The following is a 27,833-nucleotide window of genomic DNA, read 5'->3' as shown; positions in this document are numbered from 1 at the left end:
ACACTGTAAATCTGAACATTGGAATCCACTGGGTCAGGGACTTGCTGGAGGGAGATGAATACGTGTGTACCTGCATCACCCTGCCCTCTTAATGATTAAGAGCTTTGGTTGTTCTCTCACTTTCTGGACAGATGACGTGTATGTGTGCTTTGGAGGCTTGTGATCATGATAAAACAGGAAAGTAACAGTATCATGCTTTGTAAGGGCTTTTGTGTCCAGGTCAAGAGTTGCTGTGCTGTTTCCCAGGATAACATCTATTAGAATTAAAGACGGACATTTTAAACTACCTCAGACCTTGTCACCTTTAAGATTTATGGGTCCAATCAATGTGTGATCAGAAGTAAGACATAAAAAAGGAAGAAATTTGAGGGGAAGCAGTGTCACAGGTGGCAGCACAGCCTATGACAGCCTGTGTTCTTTGCTTTAACTGTCTCTTTTACTGCAGAAATCAACAGCCTGGCTCGCCTGGCTGTGCCTGTGCCTTACCTTGCCTTGCTGCTCTCCTTCATCATGAATACCAAGTGAGGTGATTAGCCACTGAGACCCAGTAAAGCCACAGATGAGTTAGTCCTTGTCATCCTTTGTTTCCTGAGGGTAGGAAAACAAAAATTTCAAGGGAAGGGTGTGTGTATTTTTACTCTGCACTTCATTTCATAGTAATGGACAGCCCAAAGAGTCTGGTAACTGACCAAGTGACAGAGGACTCAGCCACCATCTCCTGGGACAGAGTCCAAGCTCCTATAGACAGGTGTGTGGTAAGCTGCACTTCTGCTGGTGGGCACACCAAGAAAACAGAAGTGGGGAAGGACAGGAGCATTACTACCCTTCCAAGACTGAAGCCAGGCATGAAGTTCACCATCCATCTCTGGGCAGATCTGGGGAGCAAGCAGAGTAAGAAGGCAAGCAGTGACACTCTGACAGGTAATGTAGGCAGAAGGGAAAGAAAATGGCATGGAAGTTGTGTATTAACACAGACAGGCATCTGGAACAACCACAAAACCATGGCTGAAATGAAAATATTAGATTTATTTCAATACTTCACTAATTGAAGGATCCCAAAGCAATGCCTGGGCAGAGACACGCAGGCAGGTACATCGACACCATTAGGCTCAGTCCCATTTTTCAAGGGCCCATGCACATGTAGTTTACCTGATCATTGATCTCCTTTCTTCCAAAACAGGGAGCTTAAGTCCATGAGAGTGCCTTGAAGTCTCTCCAAACACCTACGTTATCTCTACACAGAAATTCTACTTCTCAAAACAGACAGAGGATAAACAGAAGTAGGTATAATACGTGGGGTTTCCCACACTGTTATTCTTCAGGCCTCGGCATTCCCAGCTGCAAGGTCACTGAATGTACCATCCTGCTCACCATTATTCCACTTTTACCCTTTCCTCCCAACAGAAGAATCCTGCTGTCTTGTTATTTTATGTTTTATGAGTACTTTTTGCATTGCTGTACGGTGGTAGCCCCACTTAAATAATTAAATTTAGTAATTTAAATACATGCATACTGACTTACCCATAACAGAGACTGCTGCTATAGATGATTATAGAAGAGGCAGATGTCATAACGTGAGAGTGATAGCAGCTGATGGTCCTTTAACTAGGCCTTAATCAAGAGCATGCAGTGCTTTATGTGCTGCTATCAAGCCTAACAATAGCAGGTTTAACAACCAAAATGAAACCATTTTAGAGTTGGAGACAGTTAAAAATAATGGCCTGCTGTTTGACTTGTGACCTTAGGCCAGTCCTAGGAGACTACTTAACAGGCTTACATCTATTCTGTTCAGTTAGCCATAAGGACTGTGATGTACTGGGAAATCTTGGGGTTACTCAATATCCATTGACCTTGCTAATGTAATTTTTCTAGTTTGTGAATTCATTTTGTGTGAGATAGAACAGTTGAAGCTTGGATATAGGGCAAGATGCCAAAGAGTCCCTAGTGCGTACAGAAATCAAGGGTAGCTGATGGGGACAAATCTTGAGGCTAAAAGGCTGAACCTATTTGGAACCAGAAATTCAAGGAGAGTTTGAGCAATTGAAATGGTTTTTTTCTTGAACAGGCATGAAAATAGAGGCACCTGGAAATTTTGCATGAGGTGAAACTGCAGAGAGGGAATGCATTTAACATTATGTGATATTTTTGAAATATCTACACAAAGATAAATAATACCTCTGCTAAAATAATACAACTTCTGAGGAATAAAAGAATACATTTTCTCACTCAAGGTGCTGGCTGATTACTCCCTAGCATTAAAACTGGCTGTGGCAGGGAGCTGCCCTGTGGTGGCCCCCTGCACCCGCAGGAACTGCCAGCTGGCCTTTAAGGGCAATGCTGTGAGAGTGCAGTCTCTGAGGCTGCCCTTCCCATCCCTTGCTTCTTAGGATGGATTTGGTACCTCTTAGCTCTCTCTCCTGTACAGCTGGAGATACTTATGTAGTGTACTTGTCTGAGGATGTTTCTGCTTTCTTTCACTTAAAGCAATTGTTTAGTGCTCTTCCAAAGGAAGCACAACTTCATTAGATCATGGACTACTGCTTAACTCATGAGCCTGGTGTAAGGTGGTCTTTGGCTGTAATGAATAGACAGTGTTTTAAACAACATGGGCTGTGAACTACAGTGCTACTGTCCCTCCTTTTATATTTGGTGTTTTGATTTCTTCCTCTCCCTTTATATCTGCTTTAAGTAGTAACCCTGTGCATGAGGAGTGCAGCATTTCCTGGGAGGAGCCAGCCTGCTTGACTCTTCTCATTTATCTAAGACAGACAAAGCATGGCCTTGTGTTTTTCTGTGGCCTTTTCGTGACTACATTTTTTCACTGATGCGATATAATTTTTGTTACGCTTATCCTCATAGCATTCTTCGAGGCCTGGGAAGCTTTGTAGCCTCGTTTATACAGGAAAGACAGGCAACAACGTCGTCCAGGGAGATTTGTGGAAGAACAGGAAATTGAGATAAATTATTCATTTATAGTTTGATATAAACTCAGGTGTACTTCAGGACTGGAGCACTCTTCCTTGGAGACCAGTACTACCCAACAAGGACCTCCTTTGTATAACTTGGGAAGCTAGTAAAACCTTACTCATCAAATAGTTTCCTTAAGATGTTCCCAAAATACATAGAATATAGCAAGCACAGGATGAAGATTAAGGAGAACCTGCTTCCAGTGTTGCTACTTTGAACACAGATTTTAAAATTGGATTTATCTTGAGGGAAACAGCCCCCTTGCTGGCACCTCATAAGACACTTTTTGACAACTGCTGTTAACTCGCATTGCATTAAAATAATTCTGTTCTTCTTGTGCTGACCCTTGGCAGTCTGACTGCTTAGGGAAAGTCTGGCCAAGTCTTTGATGCCAGTGAAGGAGCTGGTATCCCATATGCAGCACAGACTGAATTGTAAATCTCTGGGTTTCTTTGTATTCCTGCATTTACTAAAGAAAACTGAACCATGACAACAACAAAGCCTGTGAAGTCATTCTTCATCTCTAGTAGGGGAACAAAGGGTAGAGACTCTCAGCAGACCAGGTTAGAGCTGTGCTCCAGGACTAGGACATAGAGCCTGTGAATGCTCCTCAGAGATGAGCCTGATGGAGACTCCTCAGGCAGACATATGAGGAGCTCCTGGACACTGCACAGCTGAGCCAATTGCCGGGCTTACAGAACATCCCAAACCAGATCCATAGAGGGCTTGCAGTGTTTGGTCTAGGCTTCTGCTGCTTGCTAGCTATGAAGGCCACTGCTTGACTTTCAGGCAGCTGCAGTTCAGCCCAACATCTGCACTGCAGTTTGTGTCTTTCTTTTATGCAGTGGTGTAGCAGGACTTCCTCTGCCACAGAAGAGCTTATCTGTTCTATCAGCTGGTGTGATAGCACAGGGCTTCTTCCTCCCTTACAGGAATCTGCTAATTGGTGAGATAACCCAAAGCCATCTGTCCTGTAGTGAGTTGTCTCTGATACCAGGGAGGTGGAAGTCTCAGCTGACCATAACTCACCTTGAGAGCAGATTGAAGGGAAATAAGCCTTGAATTTCTGACTGACAGACATTTCACAAACTAAAGCTACACAAAACTTTCACAAAGGAGAAGTCTTTTGCACATTCCTTGGGAATGTGTGGGGAACCTCTCCTCAAGGTTTGGGACCCTGGCTCTGAGTTACTCCTGTGGAAGTTGAGTGAAGGGAATATGTATACTCTGTCATCAAGTTGGTGGTAAACTATGTTGACTCCTAATCTATACCATTTCTTTGCTAGCTATAATATAGGTACCTTTCTTTATGCACTGTTTTATGTAAATCTACTAGTAGTTCTTTGTTTTAACCTGTTGTTTTAGTTTTGATTTGCTGTGTAGTAAGTAACTGTTTAAGGCCTTTTGTCTGTTAATCTTCTGTCTATTCAATAAATAATTCATTTTTACTAGACCTGGTTTGCCATTTTTAAGAACTTGTGAGCCAAGGCAGTTTAGGTACAGGTCACTTGAATTTAAGCTGCTGCCAAAAATCTGAACCTGAGGCAGGGCTTGTCTATGCCTTCCCTTGATCCATAACAAACGGGAGTTGACTTTTCTTTTTGCATAGAGATTGATCTTCCCAAGAACCTCCATGTTGATGGTGGACACACAACTAACACCAAAGACAGTGGCAAGCATCAGCCCTTCATTATCCTACAGTAAAACTTTCATACCTTTCCCCTGATTGAGAGTGGGCTCAAATGACTGACACCAAAGATGGTGGCAAGCATCAGTCTTTTACTGTCTCCTTGAATAAGACTTTCATATGTTTCCTCTGCAAATTCTCATAGACAGCACTGCACAACACTGACTCATCCCCCCCTTCCCTCACATGACCAGCCAACCCACTCTTTTATAACACATCTTTAGTGGGCATAGCTTCAACCTATCCAGGACAAGGCTGCTTCCACTCTTTGGTCGTTAGTTCAGCTGCAACTCAGGGGCAGGACTGCCTACATCACCATCTCTATTCTCTTACAATCCATTCTCCCACTCCATGTATCAGGTGTGACTCATTCCAGGTGTAGTTACCTGGACTTCTCCTGCAGCACAGATTGATGGCTGTTCTCTGACCTACCAGGGTGAAGATGGTACAAGCAAGGTATAGTGAATTCCCTTGATTCCTCAGGCCTGTAGACCCCACTGTAGGTACTCCTGTGATTATGGGCTCTGACAGTTGGGACTTGTGGGTATGTGGACCACAGAAATTTTGAGTGGGAATCTATGCTATCTGTGACCCAGAGAGGGAGAGCTCAAGGATGGCAATATGCTGCTGTCATGAGTAGAAGGTGTGGAGGGACTTAATGACATCCCAACAGATCTTCACGTGCAGAAAACATGGTTGCCTCTTCACTTAGAATAAGTTGGTATTACCTGGAAGGGCAGCACTCACCAGGGGCAGGGTGTCCTCAGTGTCCTAGGAGTTTTTTCTTGAGATCTTGCTCCCAGTCTTCCTTCTAAGGAGATGGACTTCATGTTTCAAGAATGCAGGGTGAATTTTTCTATCTGAACTCTACAAGAAAAGCCTGCGGCTTGAGGCACTCTGGTCCAGAAAAGCTAAATGCTGTTCTGAGTTGTCCAGCAAACAACTGTTTGTGCTGCAAGGGCCAGAACAAGGAGTGAGATACATTGTCTGTGATGGCCTACAAGGGAAATCACCAGAGCAGGACAGAGCATAGCTTCTCAACAGGTAGGAACTGGCCTTGGATGTTGCATTTTTCCTAAGCGCTCTGCAGCTCTTGTGCATCACAGCAGAGATCAAAGACAGAGTTTGTGTCCTATAGTTCACAGGGAAACTGTGATCGTAAGCAAACCAATTAGCAAATCAGTGGTGTTACTCCTGGCTAGGTGTCCGTTCTAAGCCACACCATCTGGAGGCTTGGGAACACGGTGTGGCTGTGAGTGGAGATTGCCCATGCTGGTCACCAGTGCTGGCAAGCCTTGCTAGCCATACGCAGGACAAAACCTGCTGATGAGCAGCCAGTGGGCAGAGAGGATGATAATGCAGGAGATCTTTCTGCACATTCTAGTAATGGCAGGGCACATCAGTGTAAGTAATCTCAGGGCCTTGAGTAGCTGCCCAGGCTGTTCAGAGGTCAGGAAATGAGCACCAGAGTGACAGCAAATCAGACATTTCATGCCAGCGTGCTATGGGAGCCTCTTGTACTGTGTGAATGCCCACAGGGGTTGCCAATTGTGGATTAACTGTGAAATGCAGAGAAATTAAAGTCCCTTTTTTTCTGCCACTCCTCTTCCTGCTCTTATTGCAAGCCAAGGCTGGGTCTTTTGCATGGGTGGGCAGGCAGTGGCAGCACAAGGGGCAATGGTTTTAAACTGACAGAGGGCAGGTTTAGATTAGAGGTCAGGAAGAAATGTCTTATTCAGAGGGTGGAGAGGCATTGGCACAGATTGCCCACAGAGACTCTGGCTGTCCCCTCCCTCAAAGTGTTCATGGCCAGGCTTGGATGGGGCTCTGAGCAACCTGGTCTATGAGTGGCATGCCTGCCATAGCAAGGGGTTGGAATGAGATGAGCTTTAAGGTCCCTTCCAACCCAAACCATTCTAGGATTCTATCTCTTGCAGCCTCTGTGGGCCTTTATCTGTGTGCCAGCTCCCAGGGAGTGGGGAAGGCCAACAGCTGCTACCTGCTGATGCAGGTGGCCCTGTGTGAGTGCACAGCAGGAGCTGCTGCTTTCTGTGTTTCTCTTCCAGTACCCTTGTCCATAGGAGCTTCCCAAGGTGAAGTGCCTCCTCCTGCTTTATTGATGGACAGTTTTTCCTGCTCTATTCACACAGTGAACTGCTAGAGCTTCCTCTACCAGTGTACCATGGAGTGCAGCCAAGTGCAGCAGAATATAAATGCCTCCAGCAGCATGTACATAATTTACCTGAATGGGCATGGCAGCAGGCTGCTACAGGTGTACTGTGACATGAGCACTGACGGAGGTGGGTGGATACTGAGTGAGGCTCTGGTGCTCTTCCTGCTTTTTGATGAATGTAATCACACAGACGTGACACAAATGTTAGTTGAAGCTCCTTTCTCTCTGGTGCTCTCCTGTGTATCAGCTCCTTCCTGAATGGAGTAGCATGTCTTAAACAGGGTAGTGGATGCTGATGTACCCACAGTCTGGGGTTATGTGTATGTACAGTTAAAGCAGTTTCAGCTGATGCCTGTTAGTGCTTTCATTGATAGTGCTATGAGTGTGCACCTTGACCCTGGTCACACAGGAGGTGTTGAGTGATTCAAAGGAATCTGAAGGCAGAAGCATGGCTGCTTTGAGGTGGGGAATGTGTGTGAATGTGGAGGACTGATGGCTAAGGTTCTCTGATAGCATTTTCCCTAAACAGCCAGAGAAGAATATCACCTTTTTCACCTTTCAGTGATAAGTGATTTTCTTCACTGAAATAAATTGTTGTGTGTTACTGCCAAACCCCTCTGATCTTGGTGAAGTTTAGAAACCCAAACGCCTTGTGGATCTTGTCTAAGCTTGTTTTGTCTAAGTGTTCAGACCATGCTCAGATTTGTGAGAAGTAAACTGTAAAATTTGTACAACTAAGCCTCAGTGCTTATGTGCAGCCAGAAAATGCAGCATGTGAATCAGAGAATCCAGCATTAAATAGGGCAAAGTTTTTGGAGTAAGAGACGTAAATGTTCTGGGAAAAATGATGTTATAATGTTGCAGTACAGCTAGTCTTGTGCTGGTTAAGGTTGTTGTTTTTTTTTCTGGTGTTTCTGTCTCTTGCCAGAAGCTGCGATAAGACAGCATAAACTTGGCAAATTGTCCTGAAGCCTCAAGCAGGGAAGGAGGAGGCAGGAAGTAGCTGATTTAACAAAAATGGTCTTGGGGTGAGCGTCTAAGACTGCAAAGGTGAACAGGCTTCCCAGTTTAAAGAGTAATTGTCTTTTATTTCTAGGTCTTGACAAGCTGCATGACCTCACAAGCAGCAGCTCCATCTGCTAGGAGCTCCGTGTAGATTTGTGGACAGCCGGCAAATCTGTCTGTGCTGTCTATGACTTCTTCCAGGTTGCCTCAAGCAGGGAAAGATACAGGCTGTCAGTGGGGAATTACAGAGACAATGCTGGCGAGGAGGGCCTTGTACTGGTGCTGTCTCTGCACAGGAAAGCAAATTCTGGGACCTGTGTATTTGTTTTGCCAGTAGAATGGGATCAGTTGTGGTTCTCTTTGAAGAGAAAAGTCTTCGTAGGGAGACTGAGGAGAGTGTGCCCATGGGCCTGTGTCGTGCTGAAGACAGGAGAAAGAGTTACTTGTTCATGGGGAAAAGAGGGGGTCTGTGACCCAGGGAAATGCCTAAAAACGCAAGCTGGGAAGTTTCTACAAGGTAACCTGTGCTGATGGGGCAGCAACTTCTGGGGCTTCCCAGCCAAGAGGGAATAAAAGTGTCTTTTATTCAGATGGGAGTTTGCTCAACAGCAGTGCTGGCTTCTACTGCTTGTAAATCATTACTATTGCTGTTGTGTCCAAAGTCTTTGATTTATCCTTTAATACCCTCTTGTCATAAGGTTTAGATCTTCAGGGAGGATCCCCCCTTTGGACATGCCCTCTAATAGCAGTGCTTTAGAGACTCATGTCCAGACCTATCCTGTGCAGTGGCTTTTCCCCTGCCAGGCCTGCTGTGTCCTACCTGAAGGGTGGATAAGCCGTCAGGCTGAGCAGCTGTAGTAACTTACAATCTGTGTCTTTGATCCCTTCTTTTAGGGGGAGTGAGGACCAACCACAGTGTCTGGAAGTTCACAACATGGGACAGGGATAATGATGTGGCTCTCAGCAGCTGTGTGGTGATGCACCACGGTGCATGGTGGTATAAAACTGCCACCTGGCCAACCTCAATGGGAAGCACAGGGAGAGCAACCACAGTGAGATGAGCAGCAGAGCTGGTGTGCTGATTATCTCTTCATAGCCTGGAGAAAACACACAGAGGGAGTGTCTTTCCTTGGAGCAGGAGGGATTGCCCTCCAGCTCCTTTCATTAGAAAGCAAAATGATCCATAAGAAAGCTTACAGCTCTTACTCTCTCCTCCCTGGGTCCAGAGGACCTGAGCTCATGGCTCCCTTCTTCTTGTGAGCAAAGACACTTGAGGTGGAGTTGTCTTGATCTGTAAGAAGAATACCTGAAGGAACACTCACTAGGAACCACACTGAAATACTTGCTCACTGTCTGATGTAGCCTTTCCCTTGTTTTTTTGTGGTTTTTTTTAGTGCACACCTTGGGGTACATCTCACTGTACAGGCTTAATTTGGGATTGAAGATGGCTCAGTCCTGTTGTGTTCCAAGCTAGGTAGTGGTTTGATCTATATTAAGAGTGTCTGAAAGACTGATTATAATTAAACTTTCTGTTTATTGGAGGTATTTGGTATTTGAGGTGAGCAGTGGTAGACTCCTAGCACTTGGTCTGGGCACTTTAGTAAGAGAAATTCTTTGGTCTTTTCCTAGGCTGTGAGCTGGGAATCATGGAAAGGACATGAATTCTCCATCCCTTTTACAGAGATGAAGATCTATCCTCAGTCTTCCAGTAATGAGCCAGTTCTGGGGAGGAGGAAGTCTTTATCAGAGAAGAGGAAAAAGATCAGGACTCTCTGCAATACAATACCCAAACATAATGATTCAGTATTTCTTAACAAAGTTTGATTCACATAGCTTTCTCCAATACAAATAGCTGACCAGTGTGCATCCAGGAATATCTGGATCTGCAGGCCAACCTACTACCAGCTTTTGGAGCTCATTTAGGTGATGTTCCAGAGACTAGGAGGGGGCTTGTGGGGGCGTCCTGATTACAGATACTCTGGTTGGCTATGCATGACAAGAACCTGCTTGATCTAATACATGCAACTTCTATGAACTTTATGTAAAACAATCCTTAACATATGTTGTTCTTTCTGAAACTTGGGCTGCAGACTCCTCTTAATTCTATCCTTCTCTGGTGCCATCCACTTCACACTTTCAAAAATAAATTTGAACCTACTAACAAACAACAGCCCCCTAATTTACATCAGAGCAAACTTTTCTGAGACTATGAGCTCTCCCTGTTTTGGTCTGCAGTTTTCCTCATTATTTGGGCATATTCCCTATTCTTCCTGCCAAACAGGGTTTTGGGAAATGCTGCCAGTCTGCTGACAAGGCTCATTAACCCGTATGTGTTCTGTAGACTGGATTCCTCAGCCTCCAGTATCACATCTCTGCAGGTTAAAATCTTGCTATTTTGCTTGTTTCTTGTTTCCCAGCCCAGAGAAAAACCTAAGGAGATGTGCAGTAGATAGATGTTCGCACTCCAGGGTGAGGCCCAGAAGAAGGTGAATGTAAGGTCCACTCTCCTCCAGGCTCTGCACACCATACCAGACCTGCCTCTTTGCATTGCTTGCTTACAGACAATTAACCAAATTCCCTATGCGACTGTTCCATCTGCTGCCTTCTGCTTTTTCATCAGCAGTGTGTGGCAGGTAGTGATGCTGAAATGGTAACACTTGTCATCCACCTGTAAAATGAACATCTCTTAAACTGATCCTGCGTGCCCCAATGCATGGTTTCACATTTGACTGCCCTTTTTTTTCTTTCTTTCTTTTTACTCACAGCCATAAAGGTGAGGTTTATTTTCTTTCCCTGAGAAGATATTAAAATCCTGGACAGCCAGCTCCAGCCAGGGAAGAAGTATCAGCTAAACAAATACTGCTTGCTTGTCTGACCACACTGGGACATGGTTGTCCCATGTCTTACTGGCCTTTTCTATCACAGTATAAGCTGAGTAATACACTTTAAAGAATCCTTCCCAGACTTTGGAGAAAGTAATAAAATACCAAATAGAGGAGGTCTTAAAATGTTTCAGTCTTTGCTTTGGTGGTAGAATTATTTTTCTTCCTATTTAAGCGTTTTATACAAAGTGGAAGCATTACCCAGGCCTGGAGTGGAACTGTGCAGGTGAGGTCTTTGGAGTCTGCTGCAAAACAGGGATGGGGATTGTGCTGTCTTTGTGACTTAACTCTGTGAAACACTTAACTGATCTGTGCTTGCTAGGAGCTGGCTGAGGAGAGCCAGCTAGAGGGTTGTCTCTCAAAAGTGAGGACTAAATTCTTCATCGTACTTTCAGGGCTGTGCCTCTTCGGTGGCAGGTGGGCAGAGAACTCATCTGAGCTGCATTAGTATATCCAAGCCCTGGTTTGGGGGAAGGAGGAGACTAATGATGAGAGGAGTAGAAAGGAAAATTGCACTTGAAGTGTTTTGCAGGCTCTGTGCTAAGAGTATGAGAGGAGGACATGGAAAAGTGATGAGGGTTCTTTACTGTTAAGTGTTTTCTCCCTGTTGCCCACTTGTCTGTAGGCAAGGGCAGATTTCAGTTTTCAGTTAAAGGGCTCAGTGAAGTCGTCAGGAAGGTGACTCCTTCAGGAAGGTGAGAGGGAGAGGAGAACTAGTCTCATATAGAGCCACTGTGAAAGTAAGCATGTGCTCTAAAAACAGCAGGTGTCATTGTTACCTGTGACTTTTTCCTGTGCAGCAGCAAAACAATCCCATCCTAAAGCTGAATCCCACCTGGGAGCACGGAATATTCTCTTAAGCAGTATATGCTTATATGCTTGTTTTTGAGCTAAAGGCAAACGGGCACCTTATTTGAAGTTTCTGAGGAGGGTCTATCTGTCACTCCTAATGTGCCTCTCTCACAGGAAGGGCAAAGTGACAGCTGCTGGAAAACCAGTGCAGAAAGTCAGTATTCCCGAACAGCCACGGGATGGCATTGTCTCTTCACGCAGGAGAGACTTCCCGGTATTCAGCTGGCCTCTGCGAAAGCACCTTTTTGGGGTTAACAAGAGTCTGTGCTACAGTCAGGGAGGCTGGGACTGCTCAGATAATGCAATTTGTTTGCCTTGAGGAACTGGCTGTTCTGGTTTCGAGGCTTAGGATGGTTGGGGTAGTCCCATAAAAATGTCATACCCCTTCCCTGTTTTGCTATAATATGCGGGCCTGTAACAGTGATGCTGGAGGGCCAATACATTCTCAAAACTTCTGCCTTGCTCTGAGATCACTTAGAAGTTTGATTTGCAGCACACCCGGGGCAGAATTTGAATCCCAGAAGGATCCCCACTGCTTTGGCGTTGCTGTGTTGATGAGGATTGTCCTTCAGCTGGGTCCTACCAGCCAGGACCCATCTGTTGTGATACATCTGCTGTTTCTGAGACCCCAGAGAAACATTGCTGTATTCATCCAAGAAGAGGAGGAAGAGGATGCCTCTTCCCAAATATACTGCATTTCTGTATTCTTGTGATTTGGAGAGAAGCCTGAAGTGTCTTACTGCAGTGGACACTTGCTTGGAAAGCAGTGCTCTTACTTTTGGTCACTGCTCTATGCTTTGTTGGCTGAGCAAATAGCGGAATGGCCAATGAGGATCCAGTTCTTCTGTCATAGAGGGATTTAATGGGCATTTTTGCTTCCCTTCAATCTTTAGACTGCTCCAGGATGTTAAACTTCGTCTCAACCACTGCATATTTCTAACCTAGGACCCTGGAACTATCCTTTCCCCTTGCAGCTCAGGCTACCCAAAGTCACTTTGCCCTAAATCCAGTGTCTAATACCTGAAGAGAAGCAAGAAGCTACTTTCTTCTCCAGGAAGTGGCCCTCTGCCATTTCTAAGCTGCTTGTCACTGCAGTCCTGCACTCCTCTTTCACCTGGAAAAAAGCCTCAGCTTTGCAGGCAAGGGGCAGCTTGGTGCCTCATCCAGCTGAGAAAGAGGTCTTTATTTTTTGCCCTCATGGAGGCAGAACTCCATGGTGTAGGATTTGAAAAGGCTCTGCCCAGAAGCTGCAGAGACCATGAAGTATTTGTCTCATCAAAACCAACTGGGGTTAATTAGCCCGTGCTGCTGCTCCTCTGTAAGAAAAAACAACCCTGCAGCCCACTTCCCACAGCACAACTATACCTTTTTTTCTTCCTCCTACTTCTTGCCCTTGGGTAGAATAGCTTGGCTGTGCTCATTAATAAAGCAAGGCCATTAACCTGATTAAGTTAAGCTGTTTTCTTTAAGAATGACATCTCTAAGCTGCACAGCTGGCTGCAGGCAGACTGCACAGCTCTGCTGCTGAGCTCTCCCTGTCTCTTATCTAGGACCAGGAGACAGGTACAAGAAAGAAAATGAACAACAGAATTTTGTTTGCAGTTTAAGAGTAATTTATTTTTTGTTTTAAAAAAGATTGCACAAAATTTGTTGTTGTTCCCTGTTGCATGGACTTGTTCAGGAAAACTGAAGGTTAATAATGAAATGCAGTTGTGGAAGGCAGGGCTGGGGTGTCTGGAGAGCAGGGACCATGCAGTGGACTTTCTGTACTGTGCATCTTTGCCCCCTTGGTAATGTGGGTGCTGCAGGGTTGCTGCTGCCTAGCTGGTGTGTAACAGGTTCTAGTGCACCTCAGGCTGTTGCTGCTCTTTTGCTTTTTCCTCCAGAAACAGCTGATTTCAGTGCATGGTTTGGCTCAAGCAGCAGACGCCATGGAAGCCATCCCCCATGGTTTAGGGAGTGCAGAGGCTCAGACCATTCACTAGGTGGATGATCAGGGCAGGGTTGTATCCTGGTCCCTCCCTGCCCAGCCCAGGGGTGGTTTGAATGATGATGATTTTGGGAAGCTCTTGACATTCAGACCTAGCTCTGAACTCCCCAAAGCCTGGATCTGGAGATATGTGTGATACAATGCTCACATTTTCCTGGCTGTTCTCTGGTTCTTGCAAGAATTGGTTGTCCTCACCTGAAGAGTTACTTGCTCTGCTTTCTGCAGAAAAGCCTTCCTGCAGAAAGCCCTACAAAGCCTGGCACCTCTGACAGTGCTCGCTGCCTCCGTGCCCCTGCTAGTTTGGCTGAGCCTCTGGCTTCCCATCGTGTTCCCTTTACTCTGATATGTTTTTGATTCCTCCAAACAGCACTACCCTGCCTCCAGGGCTGCTCATGCCTTTGGATCACAGTACCTGCATGGGCTCCTTTGGCCAGCCTGTGAGTGTAGAGGCAGGAGGGCTGAGAAAAGTACCTGGATGGGGAAAGGAGGGAATGAAGAAGGAATAATACAAGTGCAGTGCTAGTTCTCCAGGATCTTGGCTATACGGGGAGCTTGGGATAAAGACCAGAGCTATTTCTGCATTTCCTAGCACAACATGTGGCAAATTTGAATTTTTATACCATTATAAGTTGCTTCCTGTTTTGGAGCAGAAGGGAGTCACTAATTTCAATTGTGACAAAGCAAACTGGAAAATAAGGCACATACAGGCTCAATTTAAAGGGCTGTGTGAGGAGGAGCCCAGCTCTGTCCAGGCTTGCCCACCTGGGTTTGGCTGCTTATTCCCCAGATGTCTGTCTCTGGCTGGCAGCTCTGGTCTGCTCCAGCAGCTTAAGAACTGGGCAAAAATGGAAGGAAGACATCCAGTATACAGACAGGGTAAAACCCAGATGTGATGAGGCTTCTCATCACACACATGCATCCCTCAATGCTAAAAGAGATGGGGAAGACAGAGCCTGGTGGGGCACAGAGTGGGGAGCCAAGGAGACCCCCAGCTCAAAGGACATAGGATGGGAACACAAGCCAGGGCGGGGCAGGTGGGAAACAGAGCAGGAGTGAGAGCTGTGTGTGGTGCTGTTATCTGCTGGCATCAGCTGGGGCAGCACATGCTTATGGGTCTGTGTATATCTCACACACGGCACAAGGGCTGCAGGGAGAGGTGATGGCTGAGTGTGCCAGGAAACCACGTCTGCTGCTTCAATACTGCTTTCATGTGCCTGGCCCCACTCCAGAGGGGCCTCTGGTCCTGCTCTTCTTTAGTAGTCATTCAGTAAATAACTCTAATGCCTGTAGCAAAGCTCTTGCACAGCCTCAAATTGTGTTTCTGCTCTTGCAGTAGCATGGTGGGCTCTTTAATGGCAAATTTGTATAAAACAGTCTTTCGAGGAGTGTTTTCTTAAGTGCTGGTGCAAAAGGGCTGGTTTGGCAGCCTCCTCTCTCCTTCCTGCCTCCTATGTTGTAAGGTGTCCTTCTGCTGTGCTGCCTTAGGATGGTGTCTGAGGTCTCCAAGGTTGGGCTGAGGGCATCTAGCTTCAGGTGCTTGCCAAGTGACTTTGTTTTGGTAGACTGGGAGATGGCACATCTTTGAGCTGTGGGGTAACTCGGCTTTCTTTGTGTCTCCAAAGGGAGTTGGATTTGGACAGAGCCTAGACAGTGAAGCTGTGCCATCTCCATGGCAGGGCAAGCAAACGAGGTGTGTCGGTACCTGCTTCACTCACAGCTGTCTGTGTTGTGCAGGGGGAGTGTGCAGGTGGCTTGGTCTTTGGATGAATGTTGTCCTGTGCACCTTTGTCTGTACCACAGCACATGTGCTTGCAGGTGAGTGCAGAGGGAGAGCTTCGCACCCCCTTCGCTGTGTGCCAGCCCCATGTGTGCACTGTGCTCGTAGTAGGAGGTACACAGAACGTGGTGACAGGTCGCCCTTGTGTTTTCACCTGTCCTTTGCAGGGGTCTCTGCCCCAGGACACGCTGTTATGGTGGGGGAAAAGAGGCTTGCACAACCTGTACCTGACCGCCTTGTTTTCTGTTGGCCCTTCAACATGCTGGGCTCAGCCTCTGTTGAAAATCACCACAAAGTGGCAGCAGCTTTGGTATCTCCTCACTCCTCCTGGTGCAGAGGTGAAAGAAATGGTGGCATCTCAGAGGAGAGGATCTGAACACCCTCCTGTCTGCTAGATGGGCAAGGAGGGTCTCTTGTCCAGCAACAGCAGCTTGGGCTGAGCCGAGATCCACAGGTCCTCTTCATCCTGCTTCTTCTTTTTCTTCTTGTTCCTCTCGGCATGCAGCTGCCCATTGCTGCTGGAGCCACCTTTCCTTGTGCTTTCTCTCCTCCGTCTGCAGAAGCAGCAGTGGCAGCAGATGAAAATGAAAGCGATGAGGACAACCAAGGGTAGACCCAGCAGCACAGCCAGGCAGATGGTGTTGAAGATGCCTTCCTCATGCTTGGTACGGATGAGCTCCAAGATGGAATTAAAGAAAGAGCTGATCTTCTGTTGCATGTCAGCTCCTGAGTAGGCTGCCTGTGCTGCTCCCTCTACTTGAAAGGCACCTTGAGATATGCTCAGCTCCTGTAAACAGCTATTGGGCTCCACAAGAGTCCTTGGCACCTGCAGAATCAAGAAACCACATGGATCAGGTGCTGGCTCCCTCAGCAGTTTTCTCCATGGAGCTGCCAGAACAGCCTAAGCCTCAGCAGGGAAGATGTCTCCTGCCTTGGAGGGGCCTGGAACCATGGAGGATGGACTGTGCTGTGTCCCTTTGGGTTTCTTCATCTGAGAAACACAGCCTCTTATTTCCTGGGGTTTGTTCTTGATAGTGGGGATGGGTGAGGAGGGCTTTGAGGACTGTGCTGTGTCCCTTTGGGTTTCTTAATCTGAGAAACACAGCCTCTTATTTCCTGGGGTTTGTTCTTGATAGTGGGGATGGGTGAGGAGGGCTTTGAGTATCCCTACTTGCGTTGGAATTTAGCCAAGCACAAATCTTGCCCCTTTGGATTTACACACCAGCTCTGGCTGAGCACTCACAGAGCTCTTATTAGTCATCTGTAGGGCTTTAGTAGCAGATTAAATATTGTCTGCAGGAGAAGCTTTCCTGTCTAGGAAAAGACTTGCTGATCTAGGCCAGTGACCATTGTGGAGACATAGTACTGCCACAGGAGCCAGGACTCCACATGTCACAGGTGGAGTCATATCCCTCCTTATTCCCAGTTGTGGGATGGGGTATCTTTGGCCAGACTGTTTCTCAGGGTCCATGGTCCAGGATGGGCAGGGTCTGTTCCTGCTGCCCCAGTACCCTGGGCACCACCAGCAGGTTTTGTGTGGTACCTGTGGCTAAACCACCTGTATTTTGGATGACTCTGGTCAGTGGCACTCACAGGTGATGCTCAGTTGGTAGAGCCCAGTGAGCAGCCCTACCCACAGCTGCTTCTGTGTACCCTGGGCTGGCCACAAAGGTGGCAGAAGGGGAAGATAAGGGTTGGCTGGGGTGGAGGACTTGCTGCAGCTATGCCTCACCTGGGAATTGCTCCAAGAGTTTGGGTAGGGCTGAGAAGCATTTCTGTGGCTTGACGTAAGGTTTTCCTCTTCCCTCAGGGAGGGAGAGGTACTGCTGAGTGCCACGGCTCTCAGAGAAGCCTTCCTGCAGGGGCACGGAGCTGCTGCCTCTGCTCACATCTTTCTTCCTGTCCTGTGGCCAGGCAAAGCATCTGAGCAGAGCAGGGGCCTTTGTGCTGCAAGTTTGCAGTTCTGGTTCAACACAGGGGTCACTAAATTAGAGGTTGTACAGATGAAGAGCTGGAAGGGGCACTGTCAGGCTCCAACACCCTTGCTCAGCATTTTACAGCAATGTCTTTACCAGCCTTTGGGATTCAAGCCCTGCAGCCTCTTGAGGGAATGCTTAAATCCCCATGTGCCTAGGAGGGGAAACTGAGGCAGAGTAAAAGGAAAACCAACATTTTCATGTAACAAAAATTTGAGAGGTACAGCCTGAACACCAAAGGTATCCTAGAGGGGTTGCTCCACTTGTGCTCTGTGACACCGACTCCTTATCTTTCCTTCTGGCAGCTCCCACAGAGCTCAGGGACATTGAAGGAGGGACAGGCTGGTTTCAGCTGAATGCTCCTTGTCTACAGCACTGCCCTTCCTTGCTTTGCATCTCATTTATTCCTTATTTTGCACCTGCTAAGGGATGCTCGCTTGTATGGAGTGTTTTAGGATCCTCCACATAGCCTCACTGTGCCATTACACTCCATTCCTTAAAGGAAGATCAAGCCACCAGCCTCGCCCAAAAAAGCAGCCACCGGTCCCACCCAGCCCTAACCACAGCTCTCATGATACTGCCTGAGCAGCAGCTCCTGGGCAGCCCCCAAAAATCAGCTCCCAAGGGAAAAACTGCCTTCCAAAAGACTGTCCTGGGACCTACAAAACTGTACAGGGTCTTGTTTTACTGGTCTCACCTGGCTGCTGCCTTTCAGACCTGACTGTCAGGACCTCAAGAGCTGAATCCCTCAGCGTAGACGTCACACTCACAATTTGGGATTCACAAGTGCTCAGATTCTGTTAAAAATACGGGGTTTATCCGTGTCCCTCAGAAACAGACTGACCACTGTGGATTTATTGTTTCAATCTGCACGAGCACACAGCTGAGCTGGCCCCAGTTAGCTGGAGGTTTCTCTTTTGAACATGAATTTCTCTGGGTGCCTTTCAAAAAATTCTCATTTAAGGTGTACCGAATGAAATGCAGTGCTCTGGGATGTGGTTTTGGCTTTGACTGGAAGAAGTTTTATTATTATTGTTATTACTATTATTATGACTGGATTTTTGTCCAGTCTGCTACATCAAAACTGGCTGTTCCCTCATTCTGTTACTCAATAGAGGACAGAAATATCATCAACATCCCCACCTTAGAAATCATAGGCTACCACTCAGAGACTCAAATCCCAAACAGCCTATTCCTACCCCCTGCCTGGAGCCAAGTGGGAGCATCCCAGATCTGCTTTTGTTCACAGGGGAGATAAGTGAGAGCCACTTCTTAAAGCCTGCTCTCTGTCCTGACCTTCATCTTCACCTAGGTCTTTTTTTGGGGGGCAGCTGTAGTAAACGTTACATTGCAATATAAATAAACAGAGCAGCTTTTTTCAGCGTAATCATCCATGTGATGCAGGTTTGCTATTTATCCATAACTATCCTGACAGCTCATTGTCCAGGCAGGAATACAGGATGCCTATGATATACTAGTCTCCAAAAAAGAAGTAAAAACCCAAAGAACAACTGCCTTAATTTCAGACAAAACAGGATGTACGATTTTATTCCTGCACTGAACTGCTTTATATTTATTGTCTCTAAGCTTCTGGGTAGGGAAGGAGGGCTGGAACTTCCTTTTAAACTTGTAATTAATTGTTTGCAGAGTTAAAAAGAATGGGGAGGGAAAAAAAAAAAAAAAAAGGAGCAAAGCCCTTTGAAATGTTTCCACTTTAAACTGGAGCTGAATGAAGAAGCCCTGGCTGATTCGTGCTGAGAAATGTCCAGCTGGGGATGTGTGGCCACCCTGGGCAAGCCAAATGTGCATCCTTTGGAAGGGGAAAGTGGAGGTACTTGCCCCTACCCTGACCAAGCAGCACCCAAATCCCAGGGCCATCTTCCAGTATGATCATGCAGCTGGTTTTCAAATGCCTTTTTTTATGGTGTGTGCAGTGCTTTTTGTTTTGTAGATGAAGGGATGTCTGTGTGCTAAATAATGGGGTTTTTCAGTTTTGTATTAAAAAAATGGGGGGGAGGGGAAAGTAGAAAAACTGATGTGTTTGGAGGCAGCAACTCCAAAGGCAGAGGGGTCACTAAAGGCCACCCACTGCCAGCTGAAAACCTGAGTGCGCCATGAGGAGCTGCATTTAGGAAAATCCATGCTGCTGCTCAATTTGGTGTGACATCTCCCCTTAGGGAGGGGAGGAACATGGAGGGCTGCTTACATGCTGTGGTCCAGAATGGGTGTGAACCACTTGCTGCAAGCATGTGGAGCTGCCATTGGGAGGAGAGCTGTTTTCTGGGTCAAGATATGGGACCAAAAATAATAGGGCCAGGGAGGTACTGGGAGACAGGGCTCTGTCTCAAGGAGACACAGGGAGGGCTGTGAAGCATGCTGCTCAATGAACCCTTTGTTTTTGGGCAGCCAGTGCTGGCAGAGCCAGGGAAAAGCTGACATGGAAACTTGCCTGGGAACTCCTGTGGCCAGGGATGGATGGCTCCAGCTGATGTCAGCTCTGCACGGCAGGGCTTTATGCCACTTGTGTAAGTTTTAATCAACATTGCACATCCAGCATAAAGTTCTTTAATCCACCCTGGCTTCGAAAGAGCCGGTTTGCAAGGGTGGGGAGCATCTGCCACTCCTCTGGAGTTATGGGAGACTGTGGGTGGAAAACAAGGTCTTTCTGAGGGATGGTTTGCGATGGGACCACAAACCATTGGCAGGCAGGGCTTGCCTGGCTGAGCTGGAGGGGTAAAGGCTGCCAGCCTGTGTGTGGGGAAACCAAAACAGAGGGGGTTGCCTCGGCAGTGCTAGCTTGTCCACATCCTGTGGGCTGCAGAGCAACCGCAGTGACTGGGGATGGAGGTAGAGTTTGCAGAAAAGCTGCAGTTTACAGGAAGCTGCTATGCTGTGTCAGAGGGCAGAGAGCTAGAGGTAGTTTTGCTAGTTAAGTTCTTTAGGCCCAACTCTCAGTAGGCTCTTATATCTTCATGAAGTTCCCTCGAACCTAACGAAGCTCAATTTGCTCCTCTCAGCTGACATGCCACCTGACTCAGGCACGGGTGGGGCTGCTCTAAGGTGCTCCCTGCATCCACGGGGAGAGCAGCGGCAGCTCTGGGGGCAACTAACCTGTGGGGTGTGCCCCAAGTATTTCTGGATTATTTCAACAGTGGTGTGCTCTGTGGCCAGCTGCAACTCAGGACTTGTGGAGGTGACATGAAATCGACTGACCTATAGCTACTCCTATTTCCTTAACGCAGATGAGACCACACTTCGTGCAGTTGATGCTGAAGAGTGCAAAGCAGGAATCACATTACTAAACAATCATTTCTGTCTGTTACTGGCTTTATGTCAGCTTTATACCAACTTTCCATTGCAATGACAGCTGTGGTTCAGGCAGGGAGAGGCTAATTTTTGTTACAGCCTATAAGCTCCCTGATCCACCCAGCAGAGACACAGCTATGCTGTCACACGAGTGGCACCTATTTTCCCTGCTTGCACCTTCAGATTTAAAGGAAAACTGGAAGAAACCTGACACCGAGGGTGAGCAGTTTCCTTAGCAGGGATTGCACGTTGCTGTTTCGGAAATGGTGACTAAGAAGGGTTTTGCCTCCGGTCTCCCAGAACTCGCAGCAGGCTACAGAGACCTTCCTCAAACGTAATGACAAACACCAAAAGCCACCAGCCAGCAAACACGACCAGCTGAAGTTTCATCTTATTCCCACCACCAAACCTTCCTACCAGAAGCCACGCATAAATGCTTTCGTTCCCTAAAGGGAGTGTTTTGGAAAACTACTGATATGGATGTTGGATAACAGGGTTAAAGTGAAACTATTTTGCAAGCTGCTGCCTCGAGCCTACTCGTCATCACCGTCTGCACACACGCGGCTGCCGTCGGCCCCGGGATCAGCGAGACTGTGGCCAAAAGATCAGTTTTGAGTTTAAGTGAGCACCACTGTCATCCCTGGATGCACTGGGAGCTCCTCAGAGCCATCCTGGCTCCTCCAAACTACAGTACGAGCAGTGCTGCGAGAAGCAGTCCCCAGCCATGGCCCTTCCTCGGGTCGATCACGCGTGGTTTTGGTTACAAAAGGCTCAGGGGGCTGGCAGAGAAGCTGTGGATGCCCCATCCCTGGAACTGTTCAGGGTCAGGTTGGACGGGGCTTGGGACAACCTGGTCTAGCGGACAGTCTCCCTACAAGGGGGTTGGAACGAAGTGGTCCTTGAAAGTCCCTCCCAATCAAACCACTCCAGGATTCTGTGGTGTTCAAAACGTGTGGATGCAGCTCGGGTGCTCCAAAACCCTGGTGCCAGGCAGACTGCCCCAGACACACGTCCCCTGAGAATTGGTTGCTGCTCATCGCCCTTTCCCCAGTCTACTGTTCTGAACCCCTCCCCCCGGGCTGCGCGAAGCAGATGATGTGACCTTAAAAAAAACAAACAAGCAAATAAACAAAAAATACAAAGAAATATAAACAAACAAACAAGCAAAACCAAACAAAAAAAACCCCAAACAAACGAGAAAAGCCCTGGATTTGAGTAGCACAGTACCAAGTATAACGCCTAGGGAAGCCCAGCCCCAGAATCCCCTTCCCACGTACTCCGCCAGACTCCAGACCTACCTCTCCGCCGCGGCCCCGTTCCGCGCGCCTGTCCCGGCAGCGGCTGCGCGGCCGGGAAAAGGGGACGGCCGGGGGAAATGGGACGGCCGGGGGAAATGGGACGGCCCGTCTGGAGGCGTCCCGCCCGCCTCCGCCCCCGGCCCGGTCGCGACCGCCCGGACCCACCTGGGGCTATCCTTGCTCCCAAACGGCGGCGGACATACACGCTGTGGGGCGCGGGCCAGGCTGCGGAGTTCAGGCTGGGAAGAGGCGGGGACGGGGCACAAACCAACCCGAACCTGGTGTGGGGAGGAGGGAGGGAACCGAGTGTTTGTTTCGCCCGGCTTTGGTGAAGCCCAGGTTTTCCCAGAAGCGTTTTTGGGAGACAGCAGGGAGAGGCTGCAGGGTGGTGATGCCGCTGCTGTGGTGGGGAGGGTAGGGTAGAGCTCCAGTTCCGCAAGAGCAGTGCCACGAATACCACCCTGGACCCCCTCATCACTGTCACCCTGCCCCCTCTCATCTCCACCCAGCACCAGTACCCTGCATGTTCTCCCTCCTGTACTGCTCTGACTCCCCACCTTCCGTCCCTGGAAAGGGGACACTGCAGCCGAGCAGGAGGTGATGGAGCACCCTCAGGAACTGCCCCTGATCCATGCAGCATCCAGGACCATTATGGGTGCTATACAACTATGGATAATGATGGGTTGTTGATGACTTGTTGAGCTGGGCTAGCTAGGGCTATCTGACCCTTCAAGGCTCCTGGAGAACAGCCTCACGCTTCCAGTGCTGTGACTTGTCAGCACCAGGAGCAATGCACTGCTGGGAATAGCGGGGAAGAAGGATAGAGAGGAGGGTGGAGGGATAGAGGTAAGTTGGCTGCCAGCCTCTGCTGCCCTACTGCTGCCTTCACCCTAGTGCTGGAGTCAGAGAGGTGAGAGATCCTCAGAAACACACATTGTAGGCTACAGCTTGTGCTAAGTGCCTCCTCATAGCCTTGGGGAAGGTATTGATGTCCTATGGGAAACACCAAGCAATTTTTCCCTGAAGATTTGCTGCTTAACACTAGGAACTTTTCCATTGGTTTTATGCTGCAGGATGAAGATCCCTGGGCTTTGCATCATGTGGTTCACTGCATCCCAGCTTCTCATATCCCACTTTACCCTATCCTGATTCATTCCATCCCATCTCTCCATGTCCCAGCTCACCCCATCCTATATCTCCTTTGTCCCCTGACTCTATTCCAACCCCCTGCATCCCAGCTCTCCTCCCTCATTGAGCTGCAGCCATTCCCTCTTTTGTGGGTACCAATCCCCCTATGCCCTATCCTAGGGCACGCCTGGGAAGCCACCTGGGTGCTGACATTCACCTGAGGGGTACCTGACCACTCTACGGCACAATGACACTTTTGAACCCCCTCTAACAGGACTGACTAAAAAGACCATCTCCAAGGGTCAGGAGACCCTCTGCGTTAGGCTTCAGGGTGACTGTCCCTGAGCCTGGGAAAGTGAAAGCCCAGCCTGTCCTAGCACCTGGGATATTTGCTTCATTCCCTGGGCAAACAGCCTCAATGGGGCTCCACACTTCTGTATCACTAATTTAATTTGGCAGAGGCCTTGACAAGGGAGGAGCTGCTGGCCTTGCACCTTCCCCAGATTTCTGGGGCCCCCCTGAACACAGTGCCATGGCAGCCTCTTGGCTTCAGGCAGGAGTACTTTGGTGATGTGGCAGAGGTGGTGGACACTGCTAATGCTGATGTTTTGGAATGCTGCTACCTGTGAAGGAGAATCTTGATGCCATCGAGGGTGGTGATGTCATTAAACTGAGCTGGGAAGCATCAGATAGACTTTAAGAAACGTAGAATTAATGCAAGAATATACAAATATAATCAGTCCCCTGCTCTGTCTAAGCTAGCATCCTCCTCCTTGTAGCTGACCTGTCAAGGTCCCTTCCAACTCAAATTCCATAGAGGTCTATAGGAGATATTTTGAATTAATCTAAACAGCATGTGATGCTTGACACTGTGGATGTCTCCTGCTGCAATGTGTGCCAAGGCTCCTTCCCATGTGGCATGAAAAAAAGGTACATTTGCACAGATTTTTGTTTGGACTGCAGCATATCTGGGATTCAAGGAATCGTGGATTGTTCCTCAGAAGCTTTAATGGGCGAGAGGAAGCTGTGACTCAGCCGCTGATGAATCACTGCAGCTCCAGATTGTCTCCCTGCTTGCTGGTGCCCCTCAAGCACAGGAACTGAGTGAGTCCATGCCAGGCAAGCTCTTGTCACCTCATGGGATGTCAGTCTGAGCCCATGCCTGGGACCAGCTGGAAATCAAATCCCACCTCCAGTTCCTGTTTTCCATCCATCCTTCCCAAAATCTTTATTTTCATGTGATATCAAAGCCTTTCCCATGCCAAAAAGCACCCCGATAACTTCAATTGCCTACTAAGACCCCCTCAACCCTTAATTTGATTTTGAAAACACTACTCATTTTACACTGAAGATAGAAACACCCTAGCACTTCCCCCTTGTTTCATTGGAATCATCTAATTTTGTTACCAGTTTGCCCTGTTACACAGCTGTGGGCTTTACTCCTTGATAACACCCAGCTGGTACCCAGGGTCAGTTTATTTAGGTGGTAGAGTGACTGCAGACCTTATCACACCTTTCTTTCCCAGATGCTTCCTCTGCTTTCTGGTGGTGATTTCTATTTACAGACACTAGTCTGGCTTAAAGTAAGCAATGGAAAACTCTGCTCCCAGAGAAACATTCCTCTCATTTTTCCCCCATGCTTCTGCCTTTTCCCCTCCCTCTCCCACTCCCACAAAAAAAGCCTGCTGTTTAAACACCAAAAATAACGCATGCCCTGGTCATAGTCTGGATAAAAATAGCAGCTCTTGGTATTTAGCAGCAGCAATGGGTTTTCTGGCTTTAGAGGAAAATGAGGAGGAGGGATGGGATGGGATGGTGACAGTGACTCTTGACAAGTGGAGGACAAACACAAAGCTGTGTTTTGGGAGAAGCTGCTTCATCCTCTCCTTTCGTTTGGTACCAGCTGGGCTCTGTCCCCTCCAGGAAGGGAGAGCTCTGAGGGTAGGTTGGGCTCAGGTGTCCCAGTCCCACCTTGGGCTGTTTTGGTGCTGCCCTTAAGTGTTTGGGCTAGGTCCCATGTAGGCAGTGATGGGGGCAAATGCTGCTCTTAGGGAAAATGCCCCAAAGCTGGTGAGTTTTTGGGAGTGCCTCATGCCCGCCTATCACTTGGGAGACTTTGCAGCTGCGCTTGCCAAGGTGGGTCAGGATTTGCAGGATCATCCCTCTCTGGTGCTTAGAAAAGAAGAATGCTAAGACAGGGAGTAAGGTGGGGTCCTCAGGTGCCTCCTCAAATACTGCTTGGTGCTTGTGTTGAGAAAACTGTGGTATAAGGGTCCTCTGTGCAGGTGAGGAGGAGGGTAGTATGTGTCTGCTCAGGGCACAGTTCACTGTTTGGGCTGTTTAGAGCTGATTGTTTTGTGCGTGTGAGCCTTCAGGAACTCCTTCCTGAGGAAATCCTACAGGCAGCATTGGTGGCAGGCAAGGGGGAGAGGACACACACTCAGAGGTGAGGAAAGCACCCGGGCTGGGCGAATCCCGGCAGTGTGACGTGGTGCCTTCCAGTTCGGAAGCACTCAAGGATCAGTTATGTAAAAGCCAGGGAAGGAAAACCTGTTAATGAATGGGGGTGCTCCTTCCCCCAGCATGGAAATGGGGTCAGCAGCAGCATCCAAGGATTTGTGGAATGTGTGAACCAAAGGCAGAGGGACGAGTGATACTTGGGCACAATCTGGTACCCCCCCAAGGACCAGCATATGCCCCGAGTTGTAGGAAGTAATGGCTTGTGCCTCCTCCAGCCACTCCCAGGGGTTTCCTATGCTGCATTGATGTCAGGTCTGATCTGCCAAGGTTGATTTTTAGGTGAAAAACCGGTTGTGCCAGTCATCTCCTCTCTCACAGTCTTTCCTTTTGGCTCAGCCCCTTGCTGCTGAGGAGCAATCAATCAGTGGCCTGCTGGCTTCCCCCAGAGCCTAGCTGAGCTGGGCAGAGAGTGCCAATCCTGCTTTTTAATGATATGCAGATGCCAAATCAGTAGCAGTATTTTGATTATTTTCATTATTTGTTCCCCTCCATAAGCCACTCCCATGGCGGAAGCTGTTCTCAGAGATCTGTGGCGAGCTGATGTCCCTTGGCTCAGGATCACATGGTGATTTTGGCTGGTGGTATTGGAGCCATTGGAATGTTCTGTGCTGCCCTTGGGGCATAGCTCCTGCCTGAGTGTGGGACTATCTGACCTTTGTGCTTCACAGTTCAAAGTTTTCCTGCTCCTCATCTTGTTTGCTACCAGGGGCTCGGTGGGGAGGATGCAGCTGGGTGTCACGGCTTGGGCAGGGCAGCTTGCTAGGAGCTCACCTGCCCACCGGGAGGGAACCGAGAGAGAAATGCAAATTGTGGTGGGTGAAAGAGGGGAAAAAACAACCATGGCCTTTCTCCTGGGTGTGTTTTCCCTTTTTCTGCCCCTGCAAGGAAGAGCAGGTTCCTGTATTTGAAGGGCAAAATCCCCCTCGGACAGGGAGCAGAGGCTGCCTTAGGTTGTGACTAGTGAACAGGGAGATGCCATCTGGTTTTAGCCTGACTCGAGTGCAGCCAGGGGGCATTGGACCAGGAGCAGGGACAGACACTGTCTCCAGGAGTGGGGGAGACATACTGCCCTGATGCTCCTCCAGCCCCATCCCCTCTGCTGATCCTCTTCCAAGTGCCCCTTTCCAGCGCCTTCTGAAATTCTTAGAGGGAAGATTTCCTACCTCATCCCACTCCATCTCTTACTTTTAAGGAGGATTTTTCTCATAACTGTTTGGAGAATTACTTCCTTCAACCCCTTTTTCTGTTGTGACATCAACAAATGCAGGGGACAGCATGGGGACAAAGGCCTGTTGTGGTAAACAGAGGCAATTTGTGTCCCCACCATAATCTGGTGTGCTCTGCTCTGCTGGTCAGAAGCCACCCCAGGCCTTGGGGAGGAACAATGGCAGGGAGATAACGTGGGTGGGAGTAAAAGGATTAGTCATGCTGCTGGGAGAAGCCTGCTACAGGATTGCTGCATCCTTTGATGTTCCTACTGACAGCAGAAAGCAGTCCAAAAATGCTGGGAAGGGAAAGAAGTGCTGCTATAAGGACAAGGGCAGAATGGGTTCACAGTGACAGAGGGCAGAGTTAGAAGGGATATTGGAAGAAATTCTTCCCTGTGAGCATAGTATGGCCCTGGCACACATTGCCTAGAAAAGCTGTGGCTCCCCCATCCATGGAAGTGTCCAAGGCCAGATTGGATGGCGCTTGGAGCAAGCTGGTCTAGTGGAAGCTGTCACTGCCCATGGCAGAGGGATTGGAACTAGATGATCTTTCAAGGTCCTTCCCAACCCATTCTAGGATTGATTCTGTGCTTGTTGAAATAAGTTGCAAGCAGAAAAATTGCTGGCTATAGTGCAAGCAAGGGGGATACGCCTGGAGGTTGCTATTCACAGCATTCTTCATCCCAGGGAGAGGGGACACATCAATAAAATTTAAAAACCCTGCATTTAGATTTGATGAAAAGAGATAATTTATATTTTTTTTACACTCTGCATAACTAAACATTAGAGCCTATAGCCCCAGGAGTTAAACATATAAAAATGGGAATGAGAGTTTTAAAAGGGATGATGAACACATGCTGTCTTATGAGGGGAAATTAAAATCTGAGAATGTTGAAGATGATGCTATAAAAATCACATCTCCTAAGCCATAAAAGCAGCTGTGAATCTATGGCACAAAGCTGCCCCTTCACTGACCTGCTCCAGCCTTGCTCTTGGAGGCATTGCACCTCCTCCTGCTGCACTCTGTGCTTCTGGGCCAGCATTTCCCTATTTCCCTTGCTTTT

At 48.1% G+C, this 27,833-nt stretch overlaps 2 protein-coding genes across 13 annotated transcripts in view; one reads left to right on the top strand and one right to left on the bottom strand.

Annotated features, from left to right (window-relative positions):
• LOC106852196 (tenascin-N-like) overlaps window positions 1–27,833 on the top strand; it is a 98,766-nt gene that overhangs the window by 17,954 nt on the left and 52,979 nt on the right. For 2 of the 11 annotated variants that reach the window (XM_088170376.1, XM_088170374.1), the window contains 3 exons: window positions 6,805–6,954; window positions 19,716–19,834; window positions 20,327–21,759. The exons of 4 other annotated variants lie outside the window; for them this stretch is intronic. In XM_088170376.1, the coding sequence (XP_088026502.1) occupies window positions 6,805–6,807 (3 nt within the window). In that variant the 3' untranslated portion in view covers window positions 6,808–6,954; window positions 19,716–19,834; window positions 20,327–21,759. Of the gene's footprint in view, window positions 1–1,180; window positions 4,421–6,804; window positions 6,955–9,461; window positions 10,845–19,715; window positions 21,760–27,833 lie in introns of those variants that run through there. 5 more of the 11 variants (XM_088170375.1, XM_088170365.1, XM_088170370.1 and 2 more) reach the window with 5 other exon arrangements.
• KIAA0040 (KIAA0040 ortholog) lies at window positions 13,157–22,134 on the bottom strand. Of its 2 annotated transcripts, none has more exons than XM_088170377.1 (2): window positions 22,079–22,134; window positions 13,157–16,159 (listed from the first exon to the last, which is right to left on the bottom strand). In XM_088170377.1, exon 2 carries the CDS (start codon window positions 16,049–16,051, stop codon window positions 15,725–15,727), a length of 327 nt encoding a protein of 108 aa, XP_088026503.1. In that variant the 5' UTR covers window positions 16,052–16,159; window positions 22,079–22,134; the 3' UTR covers window positions 13,157–15,724. The 2 variants fall into 2 exon arrangements, with proteins under 2 accessions (XP_088026503.1, XP_014730200.1); XM_014874714.2 differs by lacking the exon at window positions 22,079–22,134 and adding an exon at window positions 21,914–22,039.

The sequence above is a fragment of the Sturnus vulgaris genome, chromosome 9 (assembly GCF_052056855.1).
Source record: "Sturnus vulgaris isolate bStuVul1 chromosome 9, bStuVul1.hap1, whole genome shotgun sequence".
Lineage (NCBI taxonomy): Eukaryota > Metazoa > Chordata > Aves > Passeriformes > Sturnidae > Sturnus > Sturnus vulgaris.
This window is presented reverse-complemented; position numbering and strand designations above follow the sequence as displayed.

What these genes read in the sequence shown, in the direction of transcription:
- KIAA0040 (XM_088170377.1), bottom strand. Translation starts at nt 16,051, where the DNA reads ATGCAACAGAAGATCAGCTCTTTCTTTAATTCCATCTTGGAGCTCATC.